This window comes from Genypterus blacodes, unplaced genomic scaffold (genome assembly GCF_046128005.1).
Source record: "Genypterus blacodes isolate CSIRO-AG114 ecotype Tasmania unplaced genomic scaffold, CSIRO-AGI_Gbla_v1 ptg000515l_1, whole genome shotgun sequence".
Taxonomy (NCBI): domain Eukaryota; kingdom Metazoa; phylum Chordata; class Actinopteri; order Ophidiiformes; family Ophidiidae; genus Genypterus; species Genypterus blacodes.
Genome location: NW_027467270.1, coordinates 15,001 through 37,868, shown reverse-complemented (window position 1 = coordinate 37,868; position 22,868 = coordinate 15,001). Strand labels below are relative to the sequence as shown.

At 53.8% G+C, this 22,868-nt stretch overlaps 4 protein-coding genes across 13 annotated transcripts in view; 1 reads left to right on the top strand and 3 right to left on the bottom strand.

Moving 5' to 3' along the window:
- Positions 1–202: 202 nt before the first annotated feature.
- Positions 203–15,305, top strand: llgl2 (LLGL scribble cell polarity complex component 2). 2 transcript variants are annotated; one of them, XR_012960776.1, is made up of 27 exons: positions 203–500; positions 6,192–6,302; positions 7,045–7,142; positions 7,758–7,839; positions 7,929–8,044; positions 8,128–8,286; positions 8,430–8,592; positions 8,688–8,820; positions 8,906–8,960; positions 9,109–9,263; positions 9,574–9,785; positions 9,880–9,947; positions 10,187–10,343; positions 10,433–10,537; positions 10,616–10,711; positions 10,791–10,987; positions 11,082–11,229; positions 11,877–12,024; positions 12,111–12,227; positions 12,314–12,480; positions 12,565–12,829; positions 12,925–13,072; positions 13,183–13,211; positions 13,852–13,899; positions 14,174–14,216; positions 14,309–14,716; positions 14,869–15,305. XR_012960776.1 is itself a non-coding variant. In XM_076140096.1 (26 exons), the coding sequence occupies exons 2-26, from the start codon at positions 6,228–6,230 to the stop codon at positions 14,316–14,318; spliced, it is 2,994 nt and encodes a 997-aa protein (XP_075996211.1). In that variant the 5' UTR covers positions 203–500; positions 6,192–6,227; the 3' UTR covers positions 14,319–15,305. The 2 variants fall into 2 exon arrangements, 1 of the variants encoding a protein (XP_075996211.1); XM_076140096.1 differs by having other exon boundaries at positions 14,309–15,305.
- Positions 15,306–15,508: 203 nt separating this feature from the next.
- Positions 15,509–17,275, bottom strand: cox11 (cytochrome c oxidase assembly homolog 11 (yeast)). 4 transcript variants are annotated; one of them, XM_076140107.1, is made up of 5 exons: positions 17,152–17,275; positions 16,422–16,681; positions 16,173–16,328; positions 15,971–16,096; positions 15,509–15,751 (listed from the first exon to the last, which is right to left on the bottom strand). In XM_076140107.1, the coding sequence occupies exons 2-5, from the start codon at positions 16,668–16,670 to the stop codon at positions 15,569–15,571; spliced, it is 714 nt and encodes a 237-aa protein (XP_075996222.1). In that variant the 5' UTR covers positions 16,671–16,681; positions 17,152–17,275; the 3' UTR covers positions 15,509–15,568. The 4 variants fall into 4 exon arrangements, with proteins under 4 accessions (XP_075996222.1, XP_075996219.1, XP_075996220.1 ...); XM_076140104.1 differs by having other exon boundaries at positions 17,090–17,190; XM_076140105.1 differs by having other exon boundaries at positions 17,076–17,183.
- A 212-nt stretch (positions 17,276–17,487) lies between these two features.
- nudt13 (nudix (nucleoside diphosphate linked moiety X)-type motif 13) lies at positions 17,488–20,273 on the bottom strand. Of its 6 annotated transcripts, none has more exons than XM_076140097.1 (9): positions 20,192–20,267; positions 19,804–20,005; positions 19,477–19,733; positions 19,253–19,360; positions 19,065–19,171; positions 18,871–18,996; positions 18,662–18,773; positions 18,368–18,522; positions 17,491–18,222 (listed from the first exon to the last, which is right to left on the bottom strand). In XM_076140097.1, the coding sequence occupies exons 2-9, from the start codon at positions 19,869–19,871 to the stop codon at positions 18,031–18,033; spliced, it is 1,125 nt and encodes a 374-aa protein (XP_075996212.1). In that variant the 5' UTR covers positions 19,872–20,005; positions 20,192–20,267; the 3' UTR covers positions 17,491–18,030. The 6 variants fall into 6 exon arrangements, with proteins under 6 accessions (XP_075996217.1, XP_075996216.1, XP_075996213.1 ...); XM_076140099.1 differs by having other exon boundaries at positions 17,494–18,222; positions 19,591–19,733; XM_076140100.1 differs by having other exon boundaries at positions 18,094–18,222; positions 18,368–18,550.
- A 304-nt stretch (positions 20,274–20,577) lies between these two features.
- Positions 20,578–22,868, bottom strand: part of asah2 (N-acylsphingosine amidohydrolase 2) — a 6,972-nt gene continuing 4,681 nt past the window's right edge. The window contains exons 14-20 of the mRNA XM_076140114.1: positions 22,319–22,358; positions 22,139–22,237; positions 21,972–22,067; positions 21,736–21,882; positions 21,495–21,551; positions 21,230–21,318; positions 20,578–20,999 (exon numbers count right to left, since the gene is read on the bottom strand). Coding sequence (XP_075996229.1) covers positions 20,804–20,999; positions 21,230–21,318; positions 21,495–21,551; positions 21,736–21,882; positions 21,972–22,067; positions 22,139–22,237; positions 22,319–22,358 — 724 coding nt within the window. The 3' untranslated portion in view covers positions 20,578–20,803. The remainder of the gene's footprint in view (positions 21,000–21,229; positions 21,319–21,494; positions 21,552–21,735; positions 21,883–21,971; positions 22,068–22,138; positions 22,238–22,318; positions 22,359–22,868) is intronic.

Genomic DNA, 22,868 nt, shown 5'->3' with positions numbered 1-22,868 from the left:
GCGTTATTTCTAGAAATGTTACGTTTTTTTGTCATTGTAAATAATTAGTTTCTTTTAGTTGTACTTCTTTTCCGGCGGAGTTTCGGGACTTTGCTCCCGCAGGTTTGTGTTCATTGCGAGGTGCGCTTGAATGCAGCAAGACGGAGGATTTAGTTTGTGAGTCTGTCACTTGCCATTGAAAGTGTGTCGATTCCGCGGTGCACCTGAACGCACCGTGAGGGCGGAGCTACAGAGCTGTGAAGTTGAGCAGGAAACGCCGAGGCGGAGCGGAGCGAAGCGGCGGACCGGGCGACGCTTTACTCCGGACTACAAACATCACGTTTCACCGGTAACTGCGTGCTCGCCGGGGCTCCGGGACTCTTACGCTTTCTGCCGACCAAGTTTTCTTCGACTTTGGAGGCGGACAGGCTTCGTAGCGTCCCACACACCGGACGCTGGCCGGAGGTGGAGGCTGAAGCAGCGCGGTGTTTGTCGGCGGAGCAGCGGCGCGTCAGACTCAGGTGCGTTGGGAGGAGCAGGGCCCGGGTTCGGGTTAGGCCCACAGGTGTGTCCGGCTCGCACCGACCCGCTAAACGAGCCGCTTCGCCGCGGCCGCCGGCTCCGTTGAACACGCGAACGGCTCCGGCTCGGGCTGACGGAGTTTGAGCCGCCGCCTCTCCGGCTGCTTTATGCTAGCTGGCTAACCTTAGCTCCTAATGCGGCCGCTTCACTGAGAGTCTGCGGGTTGAAACACTTTAACAAAAGACAATAACGTAGTTTAAACATGTTTATAACATGTTTACAACATGTTTCACATGCACTCTCTGCTCCGGCTTTGCTTTGGTCTAACAATCATGTAAACTAGCTAAATGAACTAACTTTGTTCCTCGCTCATTCTCCGGCAGAGCTTCTTATAAACACGGATCACTTCGAGTCACATTAGAGTCTAAGTGCGCTTTGTCCTTCACCTTTAAGCCCAAACCACAAGAAAGTCCCGAGTTTGTTAAATCATCATCTGTGTTGTGTCCAAGTTTAAATACATGAGAGTCTCAACGAAACTGTCGGCTTGGAGACGAGTTCGGTCCAACAACAACAACAACAACAATAATAACAACAATATCAATGTAACGATGAAGCTGAGCTCAAGTTGCTTCGCCCTAACAGGACGAGACTCAGCTGTAAACAATGAGAAATAAGAAACAGAAGCACAGTGTGAATCAGTCTGAGTTCAGGCAGCTGCTGTCAATCACATCGGGTCCAACGAGTCTCAGGTTATCGAGTCATTCACACTCAGACGGATCGACAGTAAAACGTAGTTGTCGCTGATGTTGCATAATTATACAACCGTGTCACTTGAACAAGGTGTGTCTGCTGAGCAGGTACACTCAGACTCAGCCTCAGCCTCAGCGCTGCTCTCAGGCCAAGGAGCTGCTGTTTGGGGAGGGGGGCCCAGTGTGTGTGTGTTTGTGTGTGTGAGTGAGTGTGTGTGTGTGTGTGTGTGTGTGTGAGAGAGAGAGGGAGGGAGAGAGAGGGAGCCGTCACACCGGTTTGTCCAGTTTGTGCAAAATCCACAACAATCTGACCTCAGTGTGTGTAGAATAACAATGTGTGTGTGTGTGTGTGTCCCACCTCTAAGCTTCTCCTTGGACCTTAATGGATCCATGGAAATCCCTTTCCAGTGTGTTGTTGCCCCAGGGTCAGGGTCAGGGGTCAGTCATGTGTACGTGTGTAAGACGTTCAGTAGATCCTTTGGTACTTTGGACTCAAACCTGACATGAAGTTCTAAGATGAGTTGGACACAAACATGTTCAGCCTGTCACCTGTGACCTTTGACCCTGAAGCGCCTGGCCTCCTTCATGGAACAAAAAGCCTTTGTTCCTTTGTTCTGTTCAGCCTCCACCTGCACGCCAGGTCCACCTGAAGAGGCCACGCCCCTGTGTGTGTGTGTGTGTGTGTGTGTGTGTGTGTGTGTGTGTGTGTGTGTGTGTGTGGTGTGTGTGTGTGTGTGTGTGTGTGTGTGTGTCATGACTCATACAGTAGGGTCAGTCAAAAGAACACGCTAATGTGTAACGGTGCAGCTGAAGCATACGTGCCGCTCTGTGTATCCACAGTGACGTGTTGGCTCAGTCAGCGGCCCTCTGTAGGCCAACATGCCGTCAGTGTGTGTGTGTGTGTGTGTGTGTGTGTGTGTTTATGTGCAGGTCAGTAGCCTCCTGTAGAGCGACAGTGTGGGGCCGGCTGAGCTGCTCTCTCTGTTCCTGATTACAGGAAGGGAGGGGGGGGGGGGGCTGTGATATCCTGCAGGAGGCCACACCCAGAGCAGAAGGAGCATCTTCTCCTCTAATGACTCCTCTTCCTCTTCCTCTTCCGCTCTTTAGCAGCATTCCACACGTCCGCTCTGCTGCTCTATCTGGACTCATCCTCATCATGTCCACTTGTAGGGCCTAAAGGTGTGTGTGTGTGTGTGTGTGTGTGTGTGTGTGTGTGTGTGTGTGTGTGTGTGTGTGTGTGTGTGTGTGTGTGTGTGTGTGTGTGTGTGTGTGTGTGTGTGTGTGTGTGTGTGTGTGTGTGTGTGTGTGTGTGTGTGTGTGTGTGTGTGTGTGTGTGTGTGTGTGTGTGTGTGTGCGTGCGTGTGTGTGTGTGTGTGTGTGTGTGTGTGTCAGAGTGTCAGTCAGAGTGTGTGTGTGTGTGTGTGTGTGTGTGTGTGTGTGTGTGTGTGTGTGTGTGTGTGTGTGTGTGTGTGTGTCTCAGAGTCCAAAGTCTTGTATGAACACTTGCAGCCTGAGTCCCTGGGCTTGAGTGTAAACATGGGCGGGGCTTAGTGTAGCCTCAGCTCACTTCCTGCCTCAGGGCTCCAGGTTGCATCAGAGCGTCAGAATGTTTGAGATGCCAGACGCTCACATGGTTCACACGTCGCTCTGTTGTAGCTCTGTGGGTTCACTCCTGAGGTGGCTGCTCTATGATTGGAATGTGATGACATCACAGAGCAGAGAGCATCCAGAGCGTTTGGTTTAGATGAATGGTCATGGGAACAGGCAGGTCGCTCTGTCATGTTGTTGTTCCACACATGAAGCATGAAGTCTGCTCTCTTCATTCTCTCTCTCTCTCTCTCTCTCTCTCTCTGTCTCTGTCTCTGTCTCTCTCTCTCTCTCTCTCTCTCTCTCTCTCTCTCTCTCTCTCTCTCTCTCTCTCTCTCTCTCTCTCTCTCTCTCTCTCTCTCTGTGTGTTTGTCTCTCTCTCTCTGTGTCTCTCTCTCTGTCTCTCTCTCTCTCTCTCTCTGTGTCTCTCTCTCTCTCTCTGTGTCTCTCTCTCTCTCTCTCTCTCTCTCTCTCTCTGTCTCTCTCTCTCTCTCTCTCTGTGTCTCTCTCTCTCTCTCTGTCTCTCTCTGTGTCTCTCTCTCTCTCTCTCTGTCTCTCTCTCTGTCTCTCTCTCTCTCTGTCTCTCTCTCTCTCTCTCTGTGTGTGTGTAGATCAAACATGTCCTGGTGTCTTGTTTGCTCTCTCTCAGCTCCCACATGTTTCCCAGAGTGTGTGAGGCTGTGTCATGCTGAAACCCTCTCCCCTCTCCCCTCTCCCCTCTCCCCTCTCCCCTCTCCCCTCTCCCCTCTCCCCTCTGCCCTCCCTCCATTGTCTGGTCCTGAACCTGAAACTAGCAGATGTCTGTCCCTGTCTGTCCCTGTCTGTCCACTCAGGCTACTGTGTTCTTCATCTTCTCCCAGCCGAGAATCCCCTGAGCTGTGGAGTCTTTGACCCCATCAGGGTCCACTCAGAGACCAGGGTCCACTCAGAGACCAGGGTCCACTCAGAGACCAGGGTCCACTCAGAGACCAGGCAGGGTCCACTCAGAGACCAGGGTCCACTCAGAGACCAGGCAGGGTCCACTCAGAGACCAGGCAGGGTCCAGTCAGAGACCAGGGTCCACTCAGAGACCAGGCAGGGTCCACTCAGAGACCAGGCAGGGTCCACTCAGAGACCAGGCAGGGTCCAGTCAGAGACCAGGGTCCACTCAGACACCAGGGTCCACTCAGAGACCAGGGTTCACTCAGACACCAGGGTCCACTCAGACACCAGGGTCCACTCAGACACCAGGGTCCACTCAGAGACCAGGGTTCACTCAGACACCAGGGTCCACTCAGAGACCAGGGTCCAGGTGTGAGTGGTGTTTGTCCTGAGAGGCTGTGTTGCTCTGGAGGCTGGAAGTAGTGGCTCTGCTTGTAACTGCTGACGGACGGTCTGTCTGTCTGTCTGTCTGTCTGTCTGTCTGTCTGTCTGTCTGTCTGTCTGTCTGTCTGTCTGTCTGTCACACCATGGGCTGCAATTACTGTGCCCAGAGAGCAGGGACGCCTGGAGGTTCAGGACTGATGACTCAGCTGTTTGCCTCCAGCCAACGTTTCCATGCTGGCTCGTGTGTGTGTGTGTGTGTGTGTGTGTGTGTGTGTGTGTGTGTGTGTGTGTGTGTGTGTGTGTGTGTGTGTGTGTGTGTGTGTGTGTGTGTGTGTGTGTGTGTGTGTGTGTGTGTGTGTGTGTGTGTGTGTGTGTGTGTGTGTGTGTGTGTGTGTGTGTGTGTGTCCTCCTTTTCCATCAGCAGATTCCTGTGACAGCCTTAAGAACAAACCTCCCTCCCCGTAGAGCTCTGACTCCTCCACAGACAGACAGACAGACAGACAGACAGTGTGGTTTCCTCCGGGCTGCATTTGACACAGTTTACAAAGTGTGTGTGTGTACCAATGCACACAACTAAGGCCCCCCCCACCCCCCCAACAAAATGGATCAGAGGTCAGTCAGGGCACAACTGAGAGGCCATTGTGTCACTGCTGTGCTAACACACACACACACACACACACACACACACTGTGATGGAAGCACCTGTCTGTCTCACATTAAGTGGTCGTATCAGAGAGAGGAGGAAGGATGGAGAGGAACAAAAGAATGGAAGTGAGACGTTTCCTTCCTCAATCAGAGCGAGAGTCTGCTCTGGAGCCTCTATGTGGTCCAGCTGCTGAGCGGCCACAGAGCGGCGCCTCCAGAGCGGCGCCAAAGAATGTGGAAGAAGAGCAGAGAAGCTGGCAGACACACGATCCTGAGGCTGAGCCTGAGGCTGAGCCTGACTCACTGTTTCCCCCTCTGAGGCTGCTCACGTTGCTCTCTGGCTGCTCTGCTGCAGCTCTGTTTCTGGGCTCACTGGTGACCTGAGAGCTGAAACTGGAAACTATGGTAATCAGAAGCTAGAATAAAGAAGCAGAACACCAGTATGAGGAAGAGGCTGCTGGAGGACCACACACACACACGCACACAGAGAGACACACAGAGAGACACACACGCACGCACGCACACAGAGACACACACAGAGAGACACACAGAGAGACGCACACACGCACGCACGCACACAGAGACACACACAGAGAGACACACAGAGAGACACACACACACACGCACACACGCACGCACGCACACAGAGACACACACAGAGACACACACGAGACACACACAGAGAGACACACACACACGCACGCACACAGAGACACACACAGAGAGACACACACACGCACGCACGCACACAGAGACACACACAGAGAGACACACAGAGAGACACGCACACACGCACGCACACACGCACGCACGCACGCACGCACACAGAGACACACACAGAGACACACACAGAGAGACACGCACACACGCACGCACACACGCACGCACACAGAGACACACACAGAGAGACACACACGCACGCACGCACGCACGCACGCACGCACGCACACACGCATGCACACAGAGACACACACAGAGAGACACACGCACACACGCACGCACGCACACAGAGACACACACAGAGACACACACACACGCACACACGCACGCACGCACGCACACAGAGACACACACAGAGACACACACAGAGAGACACACGCACACACGCACGCACGCACACAGAGACACACACACACGCACACACGCACACACGCACGCACGCACGCACACACACACACACACACACGCACACAGAGACACACACAGAGACACACACACACACACACACACACACACACACACACACACACACACACACACACACACACACACACACACAGCCCCTCAGGTGTGGCTGACAGACACTCAGCAGGTTATGAGGTCATGTAAATATTGTGCCATGCTTCATACTTGTGTGTGTGTGTGTTGTAACGCTGCTCTTCCTCTTCCTCTTCCTCTTCGCAGGGGGGCAGAGGGGCTCCACGCTGCTGCTGAGACACCATGAAGAGGTTCAGGAGACACGGACAGGAGTCTCACAGAGACCGGGTCAAACAGGAACTGTTCCAGTTCAATAAGGTGAGCCGGCCTGAACGCAGCGCCTCAGTCACACTGAGTGAGACTCATACTCCTCTCTACATCCTTCCTGTTTCTAATCTGCTGCCTGTTTCCCTCCAATCTCATCATGATGTCTTCGTCCTATCCTGCCATTGTCCCCTGTCCTCTCTCTCTCTCTCTCTCTCTCTCTGTCTCTCTCTCTGTCTCTCTCTCTTTCTCTGCCTCTCTCTCCTCTCTCCTTCTCCTCTCTCCTTCTCCTCTCTGTCTCTGTCTCTGTCTCTGTCTCTCTCTCTCTCTCTCTCTCTCTGTCTCTGTCTCTCTGTCTCTCTCTCCTCTCTCTCTCTCCTCTCTCTCTGCCTCTCTCTGTCTCTCTCTCCTCTCTCTCTCTCTGTCTCTCTCTCTCTCCTCTCTCCTTCTCCCCCCTCTCTCTGTCTCTGTCTCTGTCTCTGTCTCTCTCTCTCTGTCTCTGTCTCTGTCTCTCTCTCTCTCTCTCTCTCTGTCTCTCTCTCCTCTCTCTCTCTCTCTCTGTCTCTGTCTCTCTCCTCTCTCCTTCTCCCCCCTCTCTCTCTCTCTCTCTCTCTCTCTCTCTGTCTCTCTCTGTCTCCCCTCTCTCTCTCTCTCTCTCTCTGTCTCTGTCTCTGTCTCTGTCTCTGTCTCTCTCTCTCTCTCTGTCTCTGTCTCTGTCTCTGTCTCTCTCTCTCTCTCTCTCTCTCTCTCTCTCTCTGTCTCTCTCTCTGTCTCTCTCTCTCTCTCTCCTGAGCAGACGGTGGAGCATGGGTTCCCTCACCAGCCCAGTGCTCTGGGCTTCAGTCCCTCCCTGCAGCTGTTGGCTATAGGAACTCGCTCTGGGGCCATCAAACTGTATCCTTGACTGAAGAGCATGGATCCTTGTGGACCAGATCCCCTGAGCTGACCTGGTGTGTGTGTGTGTGTGTGTGTTGTCAGATGTAAAGCAGGAATGTGAGCGTCGTGTTGAGGCTCGTCTGCGTCTCCTGGCTCAGGTCTTCTATTTTCCCACGCTGTTGCTCAACGCTGTCGGGCGCCGTCAGACACTGACATCAGTGTGTCCTTTCACACTGTGGGGCTCCTTAATGGAGCCGGTCTGCCTTCAGGATCCGTTCATGTCTGTTGTTGTGGACAGGCGGGTCGCAAGACAGAACATCTTAGTGGAGCTTTAGTCCACAATGACCCGAATCAGTAGGATCTGGGTCAGCAGGACCTGGATCTATGTCTGTAGGGTCTGGGTCTGTAGGATCTGGATCAGTAGGATCTAGATCTGGTTGTCCCTCAGTCCTGCTCCATGATGTTTGTAGCAGAGCTACAAACATCATGGAGCAGAGATGGATCTGATTCAGTGAAGGACAGACAGACAGGCTGAATGGATCTTCAGCAGCTCCATCCAGAGCAGCTCCACCCAAAACAGCTCCATCCAGAGCAGCTCCCCTCCTGTAGTTTGGCTCCTTGACGGTTGCTCAGATACGGAGCTCCTGGTGTGGAGTTCATGGGTCTGCATGATGAGAACGCTGCGGTCACACAGGTCCACTTCCTGCCTCACCAGGTGAAACCACACAGGTCCAACATGAACATGTGAGTGTGTGACAGACTGCTGACTCTCTCTCTCTGTGTGTGTGTGTGTGTGATGTGTAGGTGGAGCTGGTGACTCTGCTGGATGATAACAGTCTGCACATGTGGACTCTGAAGGCTCATAAAGGACTCTCTGAGCTGCTGGAGATCGGACGCTTCATGCTCACTGGACCACCAGGGTAACACACACACACACACACACACAGGTCTCCCTCCATGCTGGTCCAGATCCTGTGTGTAAACACGCTCTCCTCCCTGTCAGCGCCCCCCCCAGTGTTACCAGGGTAACAGCAGTGCTGGCTCACTCCTCAGGAGAGCTTCTGCTCCTGGGGACTGAAGGAGGCCACGTGTTCGTCGTAGAGGTCCCAGGCTTCAGAGAGCTGGAGGAGAGGAACATCAGCCTGGACCAAGTGACCAACAGGTGGCAGCACTGCTCACTTAGTTCACTTAGTTCACTTAATGCAGAGCGGAGCAGCTGCTCACAACCGCTCCGTCTGACATTCATGGCCGTCTGGTTTGTGTCTTCTGGCTCATTCCGTCCTCTTCCCTGTCTTTGTCCCCCAGCGTCCCCGAGGACTACATAGGCCGCAGGAACCTGGAACATGTGGAGGCCTTGCAGGAGAACCCGGTCAACCCCAACCAGGTTGTCATTGGTTATGGACGAGGTCTCATGGTGGTGTGGGATCTGGAGAAGCAGTGTGGCGTCCAGCACATCCCCGCCACACAGGTACGCCTCAGCCCGGGACGCTCTACCTCAGCCCGGGACGCTCTATGTCCCCCCCCGCTCTGGTACGCTCACCACCTGCCTCCCTGTTTCTATAGCAACTGGAAAGCGTGTGGTGGACGGAGGACGGCGGCTCCATCCTCAGCTCCCACAGCGACGGGAGCTACTGTCGATGGACGGTGGGCGTGGACGACCTGAATGACGAAGAGGAGAAATCGGACATTCCATACGGTGAAGAGATGCAGAAGATAAAGACAGGAGCCGAAGTGTGACAGGAAGTGTGACAGGAGGCTGACGGCTCTGTTTGTGTTTACAGGACATTTCCCCTGCAAGGCCATCACCAAGATCACACAGCTCCCCACAGCTGAGGGGTGAGTGTGTGTGTGACCGTGTGTGTGTGTGTGTGTGTGTGTGTGTGTGTGCCAAGGCCTCACTGTTACAATGTTTAACTGCACTGTTACACATTAATCCCTCTGCAAATAGAGCTGAACGTGTGTGTGTGTGTGTGTGTGTGTGTAGCCCCCCCTTCCTGGTGTTCAGCGGGGGGATGCCCAGAGCGAGCTACGGGGACAGACACTGCATCACCATCATTCACAGTAAAACACACGTGGCTCTGGACTTCACCTCCAGGATCATCGACTTCTTCGTCATCAAAGACGGAGCACAGCACACAGGTGAGCACACACACACACACACACACACACACACACAGAGGGTTTTACACTTTACCTTCTTGTTCTGGTGGAGTCCAGATGGAGGCCTGGGCTGATCCCTGGTGTGGCTGCTGTCACCATGGTAACGTGGTGTCAAAGGTGCCCTTGGTTAGAGAACATGAAGAAGAGTAAACGTTCATCACAAACTCCTTCATGCTGGAGCTTTGAGCTCATGTGACTTGGCTCCACTAGAGGGCAGCGTTTAGTCCTTTAGTCCCTCTCAGGGTCTGAGGGTCAGACGAGACCTGATCACCGGCTGCTGTGTGTGCAGGAGACCCCGGGGCTCTGGTGGTGCTGGTGGAGGAGGAGCTGGTGGTGATGGACCTGCAGACGGAGGGCTGGCCCGTCATCCAGACCCCCTACCTGGTCCCCCTCCACAGCTCGGCCATCACCTGCTCCCATCACGTCTCTGCCATCCCCCTCAAGCTGTGGGAGAGGGTCCTCGCTGCTGGAGACCTGCAGAACACACACTACTCTAAGAAGGTACCGTGGACACGCATCAGCCACAGCTCAGTCGGTTTGACCACATCAGTGCGTCTGTTTGAACTCTTCCTCTCCTCTTCCTCTCCCTCTGCAGCCGTGGCCCATAACAGGGGGTCAGAACCTGGCCCCGGACCCCCCACAGAGAGACCTGCTGCTCACTGGGTCAGTTCAGCCCCCGCCGCTCCCTCCTGCCCTTAGAGACCAGTCCTGACTCTGTGTGTGTGTGTGTGTGTGTGTGTGTGTGTGTGTGTGTGTGTGTGTGTGTGTGTGTGTGTGTGTGTGTGTGTGTGTGTGTGTGTGTGTGTGTGTGTGTGTGTGTGTGTGTGTGTGTGTGTGTGTGTGTGTGTGTGTGTGTGTGTGTGTGTGTGTGTGTGTGTGTGTGTGTGTGTGTGTGTCCTCAGACACGAGGACGGGACGGTGCGGCTCTGGGACGCCTCAGGAGTGTGTCTGTACCCCATGTATAAGATCAGCACAGCAGGCGTGTTCCACACAGACACAGACCCCAACGACAACATGAACCAGGGCAGTGGCGAGGGGGAGTGGCCCCCCTTCAGGAAGGTGCCTGTCGCTCTATGAAGACGCTCTACAGAGCTGCGGCCGCTGCAGACCTCTCACCTCCTGCTTGTTCTCCTCCTCCTCCTCCTCAGGTGGGCTGCTTTGACCCCTACAGTGACGACCCCCGCCTGGGCGTGCAGAAGATCCACCTGTGCAAGTACAGCGGCTACCTGACTGTGGCCGGCACCGCGGGACAGGTGTGTGTGTGTGTGTGTGTGTGTGCGTGCGTGTGCGTGTGTGTGCCTGTGTGTGTAACATGGCGTGCCTCTGTTTAGATCCTGGTCCTGGAGCTGAACGATGAAGCAGCAGAGCAGACGGTTGAGGCCCGGGTGGTTGACCTGCTGCAGGGTCAGGAGGGATTCCGCTGGAAGGTGAGATGTTCTTCATAAGTCCTACATGACAGTGATGAGTGCTGCGGGGTCAGAGTTCACCTCAGCCTCCCCCGCTCAGGGTCACGCTCGGCTGGATGTGCGGGAGGAGCCGGTGCTGTTCGCCCCGGGCTTCCAGCCCTTCGCCCTGGTGCAGTGCCAGCCCCCCGCCGTGGTCACGGCCCTCACCCTGCACTCTGAGTGGAAGCTGGTGGCCTTCGGGACGAGCCACGGCTTCGGCCTGTACGACTACCAGCAGAGGAGCAACGTGTTCGTCAAGTAAGAACCGGAGGAGGACGGACGGCAGTGACGGAGGATGAAGAGCAAGAACATCTGAAACATCTTTAACCCCTCCTCTGCTGCTCCTCTACAGGTGCACTCTGAACCCCAGTGACCAGCTGGCCATGGAGGGGCCGCTGTCCCGGGTCAAGAGCATCAAGAAGTCTCTGAGACAGTCCTTCAGGAGGATCCGACGCAGCAGAGTGTCGCTACGGAAACACCACGTCAACAACGCCGCCAAGGTAACGTCTCCTCTGGTGTCTCCTCTGGTGTCTCCTCTGGTGTCTCCTTTGGTGTCTCCTCTGGCCCTCTGGTGTCTCCTCTGGTGTCTCCTCTGGTGTCTCCTCTGGTGTCTCTCCTCTGGTGTCTCCTCTGGTGTCTCCTTTGGTGTCTCCTCTGGTGTCTCCTCTTGTGTCTCCTCTGGCCCTCTGGTGTCTCCTCTGGTGTCTCCTCTGGTGTCTCCTCTGGCCCTCTGGGGTCTCCTCTGGTGTCTCCTCTGGTGTCTCCTCTGGTGTCTCCTCTGGTGTCGCCTCTGGTGTCTCCTCTGGTGTCTCCTCTGGTGTCTCCTTTGGTGTCTCCTTTGGTGTCTCCTCTGGTGTCTCCTCTGGTGTCTCCTCTGGTGTCTCCTTTGGTGTCTCCTCTGGTGTCTCCTCTGGTGTCTCCTCTGGTGTCTCCTCTGGTGTCTCCTTTGGTGTCTCCTCTGGTGTCTCCTCTGGTGTCTCCTCTGGTGTCTCTCCTCTGGTGTCTCCTCTTGTGTCTCCTCTGGCCCTCTGGTGTCTCCTCTGGTGTCTCCTCTGGTGTCTCCTCTGGTGTCTCCTTTGGTGTCCCCTCTGGTGTCTCCTCTGGTGTCTCCTCTGTCTGATTGATCTCCATGTGTCGCCCCGAGCAGCTGCAGGAGGCGAACGCCCGCCTGGAGGCGGAGCTGGCTGAGATGGAGCTGGCGCCGGTCCAGAGGAAGATTGAAGCTCGCTCCTCTGACGACTCCTTCACGGGCCTGGTGCGGACGCTCTACTTTGCTGACACCTTCCTGTCTGACAGTGAGTGGCTGCTCTGTGTGTGTGTGTTGCTCTGAGCTGAGTGACAGGGCCTTCAGGTGTGTGTGTGTGTGTGTCTCCCCCTGCAGGCTCACACAACACGCCCTCCCTGTGGGCGGCCACCAATGGAGGCTGCGTGTTTGCGTACATGCTCCGCCTCCCTCCTGTGGAGCACAGAGCGGACGAGCCAATCACAGCACAGCCAGGTGAGAGCAGGAGGAGCCCGTGTTTGCTCTCGGCCCGCGGACGGCTCGTCTTCTCTCCTCCTTCATCTCTGTCTCCTTCATTCCAGCCAAGGAGATCCAGCTGATGCACAGAGCGCCTGTGGTCGGCATCGTGGTGCTGGACGGTCACGGAGCTCCTCTGCCAGAGCCGCTAGAGGTGGCCCACGACCTGGCACGCTCCCCCGACATGCACGGCTCACACCACCTGCTCGTCATCTCTGAGGAGCAGTTCAAGGTCAGGAGGGTCACACTGACATCATCTTCTCCTCAGAGCACCAGCTCAACGTGTGTGTGTGTGTGTGTGTGTGTGTCTCTCCAGGTGTTCACGCTGCCCAAGGTCAGCGCCAAGATGAAGCTGAAGCTGACGGCGGTGGACGGCTCCCGGGTGCGTCGGGTGGGCGTGGCCTGGTTCGGCAGCAGTCGCTCGGAGGACTACGGCGAGAGCGGCCTGATGGTTCTGACCAATCAGGGCGACGTCCACGTCATTTCCCTGCCTGGAGTGAAGATGCAGGTTCGCCACCCGTGCATCCGCCGCGAGGACGTCAGCGGCATCGCTTCCTGCGTCTTCACCAAGCACGGGCAAGGTAAGAACACCAGACAGGTCAAAGGTCAGGAGATCAGAGCATGTGACCTACAGTGTGTGTGTGTGGTATTGACCGTATATGGGCGTCCTCCTCAGGCTTCTACCTGATCTCTCCCTCTGAGTTTGAGCGTTTCTCCATGTCGGCTCGCTGCGTGGTAGAGCCGCACTGTCTGGTAGAGCTCCCCTTCCCTTCAAACCGCTCTGTCCCCCAGAGCGACAAGCCTGAAGGAGCCTCAGCTCATCGGTACGGACGCTCACCTGTCACATCAGATCATTCTACACTCTGCTGCTGCTGTGTGTCACTAATGCTGGTCTCTCCTCCTCTTCCTCCTCCTCCTCTTCCTCCTCCTCCAGAAATGCAAGAACAGAGGGTGAAGATGCAGGTAAGGTGTCTCTGATGCTCTGCTGTAGATGTCCAGGTGACGGGGAGACGTCCCTGTCCCCTTCCCTGTCCCCTTCCCTGTCCCCTTCCCTGTCCCCTTCCCCGTCCCTGTCCCCTCCCTGTCCCCTTCCCCGTCCCTGTCCCCGTCCCTGTGCTGCAGCTTCCCCCAGTGGCCAGTCTGTGTTGTGGCCTGTAAGCCTGATCGTGTGTGTGTGTGTGTGTGTGTGTGTGTGTGTGTGTGTGTGTGTGTGTGTGTGTGTGTGTGTGTGTGTGTGTGTGTGTGTGTGTGTGTGTGTGTGTGTGTGTGTGTGTGTGTGTGTGTGTGTGTGTGTGTGTGTGTGTGTGTGTGTGTGTGTGTGTGTGTGTGTGTGTGTGTGTGTGTGTGTGTGTGTGTGTGTGTGTGTGTGAACACGTGACTGCAGTTTCCAGTGTGTCCAGCATGTGGCAGTGTTGCATCATATAGGCTCCTTGTGGTCACCATGGTGACACATGTGGTTGTCGCTGCTTTAAGTCCTGAATGTAAATCAAAGTGCACTCAAACATGCATGTGGCGTGTGCAGCAGGCGTGTCATTCTCTTGCATGTGTTCAGTCTGCGTGCTGGTCTGATGTTCTGACCGTCTGCCTGCTGCCTGTGTTGCAGAGAATGCAGCTAGACGTGTTATGGAACATGCTTTGCTGAATGACGAGAGTGAGTACACAAGACAGAACTTCTTCTTCTTCTCCTTCTTCTTCTTTGCTCCACTTTGGTTCAATGCTGAAGCTGCTGCCCTCACTTTATGGCTTCCACCACACGCACACACACACACACACACTCACACACACACACACACACACACACACACACACACACACACACACACACACACACACACACACACACACACACACACAGCTGTAACACGATCTAGGAGCAGTGTGAGCTGCTGGTCTTCTTCTCATGGTGACGTTCTGTTTGCTTTCAGAAGTTCTCCAGGAGATCCAGAAGTCACTAGAAGCAGAGCCCATGTGAGTGAACTCAAACTGGAGGAACCCATCCAGCTGTGAACACACCGTTTGGTCTTGGTTGAGGTTTGAAGTCGTGTGCTTTGTGTTCTCAGCCTGGGTTAGTCGTCGTCCACGTGCCTGAAGGGGATCGCAGTCCCGGTGCCCAACGCCAACACTACAGCCGCCCCCCACCCCCGACCCCTGACCTCGGTGACCGATCCCCTCCGGGCTTCTCGCAGTTACCAACTAAAGGGATTGAGTCAGCGGTGCATTGTGGGCACCGGGAGGCCGTCTGGACACGCACGGCGGCAAACGTTCGGACCACCACTCGTGCCTACAGACCGACACACTGTACACCCAAACCTTTGACCCCTGACCCCGCCACGCCACATCACACCAGCGCCTCGAGGCGCCACGCCTGAGACTGCAGTCTGTTTCCTGTGGACCAGCCACGGTTCTGTAGCATCAACCTGTGATTCCTGCCTGTTTTTATGTTTTTAACCAGCAGAGAACCTGAGAAGGTCTGACCCTGGAGAGAGGGTCTGACCCTGGAGAGAGGGTCTGACCCTGGAGAGGAGGTCTGACCCTGGAGAGAGGGTCTGACCCTGGAGAGGAGGTCTGACCCTGGAGAGAGGGTCTGACCCTGGAGAGAGGGTCTGACCCTGGAGAGGAGGTCTGACCCTGGAGAGAAGGTCTGACCCTGGAGAGGAGGTCTGACCTTTTCCGGAGATGATTGTTCTGATCTCGGCAGCATTTGAATTCCTTTGAGGTGTGCGTGACCCCTTAGTAACAGGAAGTGTGTGACTCCACAGGAAGTGTGCGACTCCACAGGTACTCCCCAGGCTCCGCTCAGGCTTTGGCTCCAGTCCAGCAGAGATGAACTCTGGGTCATTAGAATGTAATTTCTACTGTAGTCAAATGTTTTTAATATATATGTGAATGAGTGTGGGACGTTCTCTGATCATACAGGAAACACTTTGGTACTGTCTCTAAGAATGCTGGGAATTTTAGCATTTGTGGCCTAGAATCTATTTTTGTAGAGAATGATTAAGAACCTAATGTTTGATTTGTTACACTACAGATTCATGATGATTACACTTTTTATCACAACGCTCTGAGTCCGCCTCTTCATTTACCTGACTCCGCCTCTTCCTCAGGGACGTGTGTGTGAGTGTGTGAGTGTGTGTTCCTTCCTTTGTGCTGGAGCATCAGTCTCACGGTGTCGAAACACAAACGTCCACACAGACGAAGGTTGAATCATTTATATACAGAAGTGACAGAGTTCCTCTCAGAATGAAGTCTTTGCCTCTGAGCAGTTAGTTCAGTTTCTGCTGCTCTGGTGGACACTCTGGGCAGAGGGACAGTGTGAGGTCTCAGGCGTATCCTGGCAGAGGGATCTGTTGACCCTCTTTGGCCTCGAAGAAGGTGTAGGACAGGATGATGGTGTCCACTCGAGCCATCCTGGGGTCTTCATCAAACTCTGGGTCGATGTAGAAGAAGACGGGCATGTCCACTTCCTCCTGAGGGTTCAGACGCTGCTCCTCGAAACAGAAACACTGACAAGACACACAGATCAGAGTGTGTGTGTGTGTGTGTGTGTGTGTGTGTGTGTGTGTGTGTGTGTGTGTGTGTGTGTGTGTGTGTGTGTGTGTGTGTGTGTGTGTGTGTGTGTGTGTGTGTGTGTGTGTGTGTGGTGTGTGTGTGTGTGTGTGTGTGTGTGTGTGTGTGTGTGTGTGTGTGTGTGTGTGTGTGTGTGTGTGTGTGTGTGTGTGTACCTGGATCTTGTTGAAGTACTGTCCGGCCTCGTATGGAACCACATTATAGGTGGAGATGCCTATGATGGGTTTGTCTGTTGGGTTCTTGGCTCTGTAGAAGGCCAGGGCCGTCTCTCCAGGGACCACCTGACACACAGAGAGAGAGGGAGAGAGTGTGTGTGTGTCCATGTGTGTGTTTGTGTGTGTCCGTGTGTGTCCTTACGTAGATCTCCCTCTGCTGTGGTCTGAAGTTCCACTGCATGCTGGCGTGTGTGTCGGCGTTGAAGGTCACCTTGAGGACTCGATTCTTCACCGGCTTCATCGTCTCCACCAAGTCTGTGTCGTGCCCCGCCACCGCCGTGCCGCCCAGCCCAGACGCCTGACACACACACACACACACACACACAGAGTTAGAGGGCCGTGAGCAGAGACTGGCGTGTTCCCTGGCGTGTTCCCTGGCGTGTTCCCTCACCTGGCAGTAGAGGCGATAGAGTGGCACGGCGGCGTAGGACAGCCCGATCATCCCCACGCCCGCAGCAGCGATGTACGTCAACGCTGTCGTGTTCCTGCCTCGCCGCTCCTCCTCCCGGCTCCGCCTCCTTTGGCTCTTGGCACCTCTGCTTGGCGTGCAATGGCTCTGTGGGCGGAGCCTGAGGCAGAGGAGGCGTGGCGTCCTCTGAGCCTGGCGGCAGAGCATCTGGACACAGGAGGACAGAAGCATGATGTCCTCACCTGAGGACACACACACAGGACACAAAGCTCAATACCAACTCCTTCATCTGCATCCTTTCCTTAGTCCTGCCCACTGAAGCAGGAGGACAGAAGTGGACAGGAAGTGCAGCAGCGTTTCTGCTCCGGTTTAAAGGACAAACATGTCTTCATATCCGGACAAACCGACGGCGCCAAACAACCCGATTCCAACTTTATTTTCATGCACGTTTGCGTAGTTAGGTGATTAAATGTTTCTAGAGACATTTCTGTCTCGTGTTAGCAGCTAAAGCGTCTTTATTCTCTCTGAAATCACGCAGATTTAACTCGAAGCGAAGCTTAACTCTTATCTCATGCTAAGCTAACACGGTACTGCTACAAGCTACTAACAAGCGTTCAGTTACCTGGTTACTGTTACATGGTTACTGTTACCTGGTTAATTGTTCATGGGCAGTTGATTGATTCGCCGGCTACACACACACACACATACTTACATACACAACAGCGGTGCGACACTCCGGCGGCTCCGAAGGAAACACAGGGACGCGTCAAAGGTTCCGCCTGACGGGGGTGAAATAGATCATGGCTCAGTGATCTGTCCCTGTCAGTCTGTCGGTCTGTCTCTGTCCCTGTCAGTCTGTCGGTCTGTCCCTGTCCCTGTCAGTCTGTCGGTCTGTCTTTGTCCCTGTCAGTCTGTCGGTCTGTCTCTGTCCCTGTCAGTGTGTCTCTGTCTGTCTGTCTCTGTCCCTGTCAGTGTGTCTCTGTCTGTCTGTCTCTGTCCCTGTCAGTGTGTCTCTGTCTGTCTGTCTCTGTCCCTGTCAGTGTGTCTCTGTCAGTCTGTCTCTGTCCCTGTCAGTGTGTCTCTGTCTGTCTGTCTGTCTGTGTCCCTGTCAGTGTGTCTCTGTCTGTCTGTCTCTGTCTGTCTCCTCTGCCCCTCTGAGCTCCTGCCTGCAGCTGTCCTCTGTGGCTACAGACCCTCCAGTCGTCCCTCCGGCTCCAGTTCAGAGGTCAGAGGTGAATCTTTCTGATTGACAGTTTGACTCCATGCACTGAAACTGCTGGCTTTGAGTTTAGCAGCAATTTGTGATAGGCTCACTACTTATCAATCCTCCCTTGTCTACCCTGTCTGTTTGAGGCATATAGACCTAATAGGGTGATTGATAAGTAGTGAGCCTGAGCAGGAACCCCCCCCCTCCCATTTCTCACAAAAAACAACACGCATGTTTCCACTTCTGTCCTCTTTAATGTTCTGACTTCTGTCCACATGATCCTGTTACACATGATGTTGGAGGCTCAGCCTTGGTGGAGGTATAAACTCTTGATGTGCGCCCCTCCAGGCTCAACCGTCCATGAGGAGGAAGCAAGCACTAGGGTCAAAGGTCAGCCTGTCCCCTCTGCTGGGCGTCGGCCCACTCTGTGATGAGGCGGCGGGCGATGGCGTGTGTGGGGGGGAGCCAGAATGGGGCGTGGCCTCTCCTGGGCGGAGTCTGAACCCGCAGGGCGGAGCTGATCTGGTCCAGGCTGAACCAGCGAGCGTCCTCCAACTCCGTGTGGTCGACACGCAACTAAACACGTCACATGTCACATGATGGCTGTTAGGGTGAGTGGGTCACATGACTCTGTGTTTGATTGACCGGAATGTTTCTCTGTTAGATATTTTCTTATTTACTAGAGGCTCCGCCTCTAAATGAAGCTCATCTGTTGTATTACCTGTGTGTGGGCGGGGCTAACAGAGGCGTGGCAGCCCAGCATGAAGGAGCTGTGTGGGAGGGGCCAGTGCTGAGAGGAGCTGTAGGAGATCCTCTGCACCTCCAGACCCACCTCCTCTGCCACCTCCCTGCACAGCGCCTCCTCCAGGCTCTCCCCTGCACACACAAACACACCTGTACATCACTGTGCAGCATGAGGGCACACACACAGGCTAACATGTAACATTACAGGCAGGCAGACGGACTCATCTATACAAACAGGTGGACTGACAGACAGACAGACAGGTGGACTGACCCATGTCACAGAACCCGGCCAGTGCGCTGTACATGCCCTGAGGGAACGACGCCTGTCGGCCCAACAAGCAGCGCGTCCCATCAGACACCAGGACGATGACCACAGGAGACATCTGAGGGGACAGACGGGTTCACCTCTCAGCCCCTCTGAGGGGGGCTGCTGTAGACCCCCACAGAGGGTTCAATCAGCCAATCAGACTCCAGTGTTACCTTGGGGTAAAGCACAACGCCACCGCCGCTGCTCGCTCTCTGACTTCCTGCCCGGTTGCGGCGTGTGGGCTCGCCCGTGGCGCCGCAGAAGGCGTTGGTTTGATGCCAGTGTAGCAGAGCCCGGCCCTGAGGGACAGACCGGAGATCGGGAACACGCCTGTGTGCTACGCTCAGCGGGGAGCTGCAGTACTCACCTTGGCCACCAGAGGCGCCTCTGCTGCACTCAGGAGAAAGAAAGACTTCCTCAGGTCAGTGAAGGTTCCCTCACACGCCCCCTCCACCGCCGCCTGCTGGAGCGCCCCTGCAGCACAAGCACAACATCTCAAGCCTTCCTCCAGGTTACCATGGTAACAGGGCTCACAGGTCCATTTGAGGTTCTTACCCACATCCAAACAGAACTGGGCCTGTTTGTCTGCTGAGCAGCCAATCAGAACAGATTCCTCCACCAGACATGGATCAGCACCAAGTGTGTGCAGGAGTGACAACAGGTCTGACACACACACACACACACACACACACACACACACACACACACACACACACACACACAGGTCAATCATGTGACATGTTCAGGAATGCAGACTCAGGCTCTGTGTGGTTCTGTACCTGAGGTTCTGTGCTTGAGGTTCTGTGTGGTTCTGTACCTGAGGTTCTGTGCTTGAGGTTCTGTGTGGTTCTGTACCTGAGGTTCTGTGCTTAAGGTTCTGTGTGGTTCTGTACCTGAGGTTCTGTGCTGCACGGTTCTGAAGGTCCTGTGTTCTGTTCTCTGCAGCAGAGGATCCAGACAGTGGAACAGGAAGATGACGGCGCTCTGCAGAGCAGCAGTGCACGCCTCGTCGCTCTCTCTCAGCCTGTTCACATACCTGAGGGAACATGTCAATCAATCAATCCATCAATGGCTCCGTCACATGGTGCTCAGAGTTCTAGAGTGACCTCATCCTGGAGACGAAGCCTGAGCAGCAGCGGGACGTCGCACAGAGGATCCTGGGAGGGATCAACATGGCTGAGACCGGACCGGACCAGGGAGACCGGACCGGACCAGGGAGACCGGACCGGACCAGACCAGGGAGACCGGACCGGACCAGGGAGACCGGACCGGACGAGAAAATCTGGACTGGACCGGACTCTGGCAGACCTGGTGCAGATAAACAGATACTGGTTTTGCGCATTACGTCATCACAGTTCGTTACCACGGTCAAAACACAAAACTCTTAATATTAATACAATGATTTTATTATTTCATTTCAAAGATCACATTCTAACTTCAGCTGTATTGACAAACTAACGAACTTCACTGCATGATCACTGAAACAGAACTGACTGATAACTTCTTTAGCCGCTCTTGCACTTCTTCTTCTTCGTCTTCCTCTTCTTGTTCGTCCTCTGGTTTTTCTTCTTCTCCTTGTATCACCGCACACGGATCCTGTCCTGTCGCGCTGCTGCCCCCTGCAGGAAGCTGAATGAAATTCAATTTTGGACCGAAATATTTAAATGTAAATGTATTACTTTGCCTTTTGAATTGTTTGATTAATCTTTAGAACATCGAGATTATCTTTCAAACTGAACATGATTCCTAAACAGATAAACAATACAAATAATGAAAATAAGCCTCATGACCATTCTGTAAATGTCTGAGATCCTAACTTTATTTTTTATTAATTCAAATGAACAGAAACAACAAAAAGAATCAAGAAGCCGCACTTCTTTGCTTCATCATTAATATTTAATCACAAACCATTTATTCTAAACAATTACAGACAAAAACGATTGAAGACGAGTCCTGATTTTCTCGTCACAAAGAAACCAAACAGGAAGAGAAAACATTTCATTTCTATCCAATCACAAAAGCTCCTGGATCAATTCCATCCAACCAAGGAGGCGACGTCATCCATGCTCTGATCAATCAGCCCGTTTGGACTCGGTGTTGTGTGGCTCAGGAGTAAAAGCTGCCGGCGACCCTGAAGACCCGTGAGCAGCCCGTGTAGGCTGAGATGAAGGGCTTCAGGGCCTTCAGGTGTTTGTAGTGTCCCATGTGTTGGATCCTGTAGGAGCCGCGGGGGGCCGAGAGGGGGATGTGCCACTCCACCGTGGCGTTACTATGACGACTCGGCCCCTTCAGCCAATGAAACCTGCAGCACAACGTTACTTTACATTACAGACAATAACCAAGACTGTCCACTGAGCGGCGCTGTGGCGACAGGTAGGACTTTGAAATGAAACTAACAAACTAATCACAAACCAAAATCAATTAAGATCAGTCACGACTACTCCTTCTCCTGTAGCACAACAGAACCACACGTTTCTGTCACCTTCATCTCGCTCTGCAACACCGCACACACACACACACACACACACACACCTGGTCTCCCATGATGCATCAGTGTGGACGATCTCCCAGGTATCCGTTCTGTTGTCATACATCTCCACGGTAACAAAGGTCTTATTTCTCTACAGAACACAAAGAGGGGCAGAGGTTAGAGAGGAGGAAGGAAGGAGGGGAGTAAGGAAGGAGGGGAGGAAGGGAGGAAGGAAGGAGGGGAGGGAGAGAAGGAAGGAGAGAGGGAAGGAAGGGAGGAAGGAAGGAGAGAGGGAAAGAAGGGAGGAGGGGAAGATGTTGGTCTTACGATGTCTCCGGAGTGTCGGGGGTTTCCTGCCACGAATGTGACAGACACAACATCACCCTATGCACACACACACGCACACACACACACACACACACACACACACACACACACACACACACACACATGCCCAGTCCATCATTTATCAAAATATATTTTTAGAATAATGTCAATTTTGTAGAGATTTGGAATTGTTTTACATAACCGTGTGTGTGTGTGTGTGTGTGTGTGTGTGTGTGTGTACCTGTCTGTAAACAGGGTAAACCTCCTGCAGAACGTCTCCAAAGCTGCTGTTCTGTGGCTTCCTGTCAACGGGGGCCGCTGGAAGCAGATTGAAGAGCTCCTTAAAGAAAGGAGGACGGGGGCCAACAGGAAGCAGAGACACCCGGTCCTGAGGACACACACACACACACACACACTGAGGATGCCCCTCGTCATGCGGAGGCGAGGCGTGCAGGTGTGTGTGTGTGTGTGTCTCACCTGTGCGATGGCTCGGGCCAGGCCACGGAACTTCTGCAGGTACGCACTGAGCGTGTGTGGACCATAGATGGTGGAGGCGCCTTCATACCTCTGCAACTGGAAAACAACAACATCGTCATCATCATCATCATCATCAGGGGAGACTGTGAGTGTGTGTGTGTGTGTACCTGGTATTCTTCATATGTAGTGATGTAGTGTGTGTAGACGTTACTGAGGCCAGCAATCACCACCTCTGTGTCCTTGAGCTCCCCCTCTGATTCCAGCTCCTGCACACACACACACACACACACGTATGTTGGTGTGTGTGTGTGTGTGTATGTGTGTGTGTGACTTGTAGCTGCTCTCACCTGTTTGACGGCCTCCCGTAACCTCCGACCTGACATGGTGCTGCACAGAGAGGGGAGGGGACAGAGAGACATCACACTGACAGCAGACTGTAGTACTAGACTGTCGTACTAGACTGTCGTACTAGACTGTAGTATAAAACTGTAGTAGTAGACTGTAGCAGTAGTAGACTGTAGTATTAGACTGTAGTAGTAGACTGTAGTAGTAGTAGACTGTAGTAGTAGTAGATTGTAATAGTAGTAGACTGTAGTAGCAGACTGTAGTAGTAGTAGTAGACTGTAGTAGTATAGACTGTAGTAGTAGTAGTCTGTAGTAGTAGACTGTAGTAGCAGACTGTAGTAGTAGTAGACTGTAGTAGTAGTAGACTGTAGTAGCAGACTGTAGTAGACTGTAGTAGTAGTAGATTGTAGTAGTAGTAGACTGTAGTAGTAATAGATTGTAGTAGTAATAGACTGTAGTAGTAGTAGACTGTAGTAGCAGACTGTAGTAGTAGTAGACTGTAGTAGTAATAGACTGTAGTAGCAGACTGTAGTAGTAGTAGCAGACTGTAGT

Coding starts and splice junctions, on each gene's coding strand:
- cox11 (XM_076140107.1), bottom strand. CDS start 16,670: ATGCTTCTGTCCTCCTGTGTCCAGATGCTCTGCCGCCAGGCTCAGAGG. Junction 16,097..16,172: donor CACAGCAGAGGGAGATCTAC/GTAAGGACACAC, acceptor TCTGTGTGTCAG/GTGGTCCCTGGAGAGACGGC. Junction 15,752..15,970: donor AGTACTTCAACAAGATCCAG/GTACACACACAC, acceptor GTGTCTTGTCAG/TGTTTCTGTTTCGAGGAGCA.
- llgl2 (XM_076140096.1), top strand. CDS start 6,228: ATGAAGAGGTTCAGGAGACACGGACAGGAGTCTCACAGAGACCGGGTC. Junction 12,025..12,110: donor TGACACCTTCCTGTCTGACA/GTGAGTGGCTGC, acceptor CTCCCCCTGCAG/GCTCACACAACACGCCCTCC. Junction 12,481..12,564: donor TCTCTGAGGAGCAGTTCAAG/GTCAGGAGGGTC, acceptor GTGTCTCTCCAG/GTGTTCACGCTGCCCAAGGT.
- nudt13 (XM_076140097.1), bottom strand. CDS start 19,871: ATGTTGATCCCTCCCAGGATCCTCTGTGCGACGTCCCGCTGCTGCTCA. Junction 18,523..18,661: donor GGCCGGGTTCTGTGACATGG/GTCAGTCCACCT, acceptor TTGTGTGTGCAG/GGGAGAGCCTGGAGGAGGCG. Junction 18,223..18,367: donor TTAGCCCCGCCCACACACAG/GTAATACAACAG, acceptor TGACGTGTTTAG/TTGCGTGTCGACCACACGGA.